The sequence below is a fragment of the Hippocampus comes genome, unplaced genomic scaffold, assembly GCF_001891065.2.
Source record: "Hippocampus comes isolate QL1 unplaced genomic scaffold, H_comes_QL1_v1.1 scaffold704, whole genome shotgun sequence".
In the NCBI taxonomy this organism is placed as follows: Eukaryota; Metazoa; Chordata; class Actinopteri; order Syngnathiformes; family Syngnathidae; genus Hippocampus; species Hippocampus comes.
Genome location: NW_017804757.1, coordinates 323 through 4,498, shown reverse-complemented (window position 1 = coordinate 4,498; position 4,176 = coordinate 323). Strand labels below are relative to the sequence as shown.

The following is a 4,176-nucleotide window of genomic DNA, read 5'->3' as shown; positions in this document are numbered from 1 at the left end:
GAAAGAACAATGAATGGGCAAGTACTGCTGTTTGTGTCTCTGTTCGCCCTCGACGCAGTGTACGGCCAGGTCAGCTATTCCATTCCAGAGGAGATGAGCAGAGGATCTCTCGTGGGAAACATAGCGCAAGATTTAGGTGTAGAAATTCGACGTCTGATTTCCGGCAAAGCAAAGATCTATTCCAGGAACAATGAAGAATACATCGAGCTGAGCCGAGAGAAAGGAGTCCTCCTCGTGAAAGAGAGGATCGACAGAGAGGCTCTTTGCGCACACACCGCGCTTTGTGCGCTGCATTTCCGTATCATTTTGGAAAGTCCTATCGAATTTTACAGTGTTACTGTGCAGATTACCGACATAAATGACAATGCTCCGAAATTTGAAAAAAACGAGATGAATTTTAAAATAAGCGAGTCGGCGACCGTCGGAGCTAAATTTGTTCTTGATGGGGCTCTAGATCTTGATGTCGGAATTAACGACCTACAAAATTATGAATTAAAACCAGCGGATCATTTCACTCTTAAGATGCAGAATAACGCAGATGGAAATAAAAACGTAGAGATGGTTTTACAAAAGTCTCTAGATAGAGAGAAAGAGGAGCAGATGTCTCTCGTGTTAACGGCTGTAGATGGAGGAGAGCCGCGCATGTCGGGAACGATGTTGATTCACGTTACAGTGTTAGACGCGAACGATAATGCCCCCGTTTTTACACAGCACACATACAAGGCTACTGTGACTGAGAATTCACCTGCAGGGACGCTTGTGGCTACTGTTTCTGCTTCTGATGAGGATGGAGATTTGAACTCCAAAATATCGTATTCAATAACAAACACCCAAGATAACGTTAGAAATATATTTGACATTAATAAAGAAAACGGCCAGGTTTCATTAATTGGAAATATTGATTTTGAAAATTCAAAACATTTTCAAATCAAACTACTTGCAAGTGATGTTGGGGGATTTACGGATTCTTCTAAATTGATTATCGATGTAGAAGATATAAATGACAACAAACCAGAAATTAACATAATGTCCAAATCAAATGTGATATTAGAGGACACAGAAATCAATACTGTTGTTACTGTTATCAATACTGAAGATTTGGATTCGGGAGACAATGGAATGGTAAAATGCTTTATTAATGAAAATATTCCATTTACTCTCAAAACCTCTGAAAATAATTTTTATAGCCTAGTTACAGATAATGATTTAGACAGAGAGAGGTCGTCTGAGTATAACATCACAGTGATGTGCTCTGATGAGGGCGTGCCCTCCCTCTCCAGCAGTGTCACTCTCACCTTACTCATCTCAGATGTGAATGACAACGCGCCTGTCTTTGAGAGGAGTTCATATGAGGCCTATATTGTTGAAAATAACACACCAGGTCTCTCCGTACTCATGTTGAAAGCCAGTGATGCTGACTGGAACCAGAATGCTCGTCTTTCTTACATCCTAGAGGACTCCTCAGTTCACGGCGTGCCAGTCTCCTCATATGTGTCAGTTAGTGCCGAGAGTGGAGTCATCCATTCAGTGCGTTCTTTTGACTACGAGCAACTGAAAGAGTTCCACTTCCGCGTCAGAGCGCAGGATGGAGGCTCCCCTCCCCTCAGCAGCAACGTGAGCGTTCGCATCCTGATCCAGGACCAGAACGACAACGCACCTCAGGTCCTGTACCCGGTGCCGACGGGCGGCTCGCTGCTGGCCGAAATGGTGCCTCGTTCTGCAGATGTGGGCTATCTTGTGACAAAAGTGGTGGCCGTGGATGTGGACTCCGGTCAGAACGCCTGGCTCTCCTATAAAGTGCACAAAGCCCCCGACAGGGCGCTGTTTGAAGTGGGCCTCCACAACGGAGAAATCCGAACTGTCCGCCAAGTGACTGACAAAGACGCTGTCAAACAAAGACTGACTGTTGTCGTGGAGGACAACGGGCGGCCCTCTCGTTCAGCCACGGTCATTGTGAACGTGGCGGTGGCCGACAGCTTCCCTCAAGTGCTGTCAGAGTTCACTGACTTGAGCATGCACGACAAGGAGTACAATGACCATCTGACTTTTTACTTAGTCTTGGCGCTGGCGGTGGTCTCCTTCCTCTTCATCACCTGCTTGCTGCTTATCATATCGGTCAAAGTGTACCGGTGGAGACAGTCTCGCGTCCTGTACCACTCCAACTTGCCTGTCATTCCGTATTGTCCACCTCGATACTCGGATACTTTAGGAACAGGAACTCTACCCCACGTGTATAATTACGAGGTGTGCAGGACTACTGACTCCAGAAAAAGTGACTGTAAATTGGGCAGAGCTCCAAGTCACAACGTGATGACAATGGACCCCCACTTTACTGGGACCATGCAAAAGATGCACATTGAAAAGAAGATCATGGATGAACCTGATTCCCCTCTCGAGGTTAGTTTACAGTATTTTCATTTGGACTGTTTCTTCTGTTGATGATTGACTTCATTGTCATCATGACTGTAGTTTCTCAAAGTTCGCCAATCATTGCATAAACTTCACCATGTGCAAATTTTCAAAGGCGAGGGGTGGTGTTTAAATTTTACATGAGTTTGCCCACTGAGAAACATATTCATGCGGTTGAATTGAAGTTGAGCTTCAGCACCATGGAGAGCAAAACTTTTAGCCTCATTTCTTTGTTAGCCATTGAGCATTTCAACTCAAGTTGCATTATTATTTTCTTCTCCATTGGAGGCAAGATTTGACGTGTACTGTCAAATTTATTTTCAAGATGTCTTTTATACTTTTAATCTTTTGAGCATACCTAACGAACGATGCATTCTAGTCATTGTTAAATTGAGTGCTGCCTACTTGGTACTGTTTGTGTTTGTCCATATCCTCATAAAGGAGGTTTATTCATCCACATGATCACTGGCAGAACTGCAGCGTTTGATTACCAATGACGTGATGACAATGTACAGTTTGTGTGAAGAATCACTGATAAGTAATCAATCAGTACAGTGTGCGTATTATGACCCTGAGCAGGATAACCACAATAATGAGGATGGATGGATGGATGGCAGATAGCTTCCCAAAGTGCTGCCAAATAATAAACGAATATTTTTTTTTCTTGAAAAGATGATGTAAAAATTTGAAATATTGCCATTCGTCGAGCACTTACAACCCTATCAGACATTTGACCTCATTTAACTGAAATATCTTGTTTTTCAACATGTTGGATTTGTGGTTAACGCATGTGCCTCATAGTCCGTAGTTGCGTGTTCCAGTCTTAGTTTCTACATCCCTTCATGCATTCAAGTTTAGCAATTTTTTCAAACCTCAATAGGATGTTTGGAGCTGCACGACGTACAGTAGCTGCTGTGGGGAGAGTAAACAAATATGTGCTGTTAAATGGGAGCTAAGAGGGATAACTGTGGAGGGTTGATTACATATATTACATTAATTTGTAATTTCTTATAGGGGGACCGCAGCGTCGGTTAAAATAATAAAGCTTTACAGGTGGTAGAAAGTTTCCTTTCGTGCCGTATAAACCTCTCACGCCGTAAGAGCTGGAACATAAAACAGATATGACGTAATGAGTCGCTCGTATCTACGTACATGTAAAGTGCGATTAATTTAACACACATTCTAATCACAAACATAAGTTTATAGAAAGATAAACACAATTTTTTACCTTGTTGCCACTTTCAACCGGGCTTAGTACTTTTAAACTCTTAATTCTGTCGTCTGCGAATTGTTTCAGCTTTTCTGAATCGTCTGTTCTGCACTATAATTTGTTTCAGCTTTTCTGAATCGTCTGTTCTGCACTACCTGTATAAATTCACCGTCTCCTCAATCGTTTTCCCTTTCCGTTTTCCTTCAAAATAAGACTTCCGCTTAACAAGAAGTCAAAAGTAAAGGTCTAATATTGCGACAATTTGGCAAATAAACTCGTTGTCCTTTACAGGGACTGTGAAATACATCAGACACGTTTGAGTGCAGTTGCTGAGGCAATCGCTTCGCGGTGCACGATCAACAGATTTTTACTTTGTGTGCCATTTGTGAAACTTCAGTGCCGTTTCATTTCGCATTAAAATTGTGAACAATGTACAAGTGAGACTTCCCGCCTCGCGGCAGGAGGGAATAATATCGCTAAATTACGTGTAAATACAGATTTAGGAGTCCCATGTCTGATGTTGGTGACATACCGAATATATTTATCACGTCAGTCAT

General features: G+C 42.6%; 1 protein-coding gene across 1 annotated transcript; it reads left to right on the top strand.

The window, feature by feature from the left end:
• Positions 1–3,240, top strand: LOC109527867 (protocadherin beta-16-like). Its single transcript, XM_019890063.1, has one exon. It carries the CDS (start codon positions 10–12, stop codon positions 2,437–2,439), a length of 2,430 nt encoding a protein of 809 aa, XP_019745622.1. The 5' UTR covers positions 1–9; the 3' UTR covers positions 2,440–3,240.
• The last annotated feature ends 936 nt before the right edge of the window (positions 3,241–4,176 follow it).

What these genes read in the sequence shown, in the direction of transcription:
- LOC109527867 (XM_019890063.1), top strand. Translation starts at nt 10, where the DNA reads ATGAATGGGCAAGTACTGCTGTTTGTGTCTCTGTTCGCCCTCGACGCA.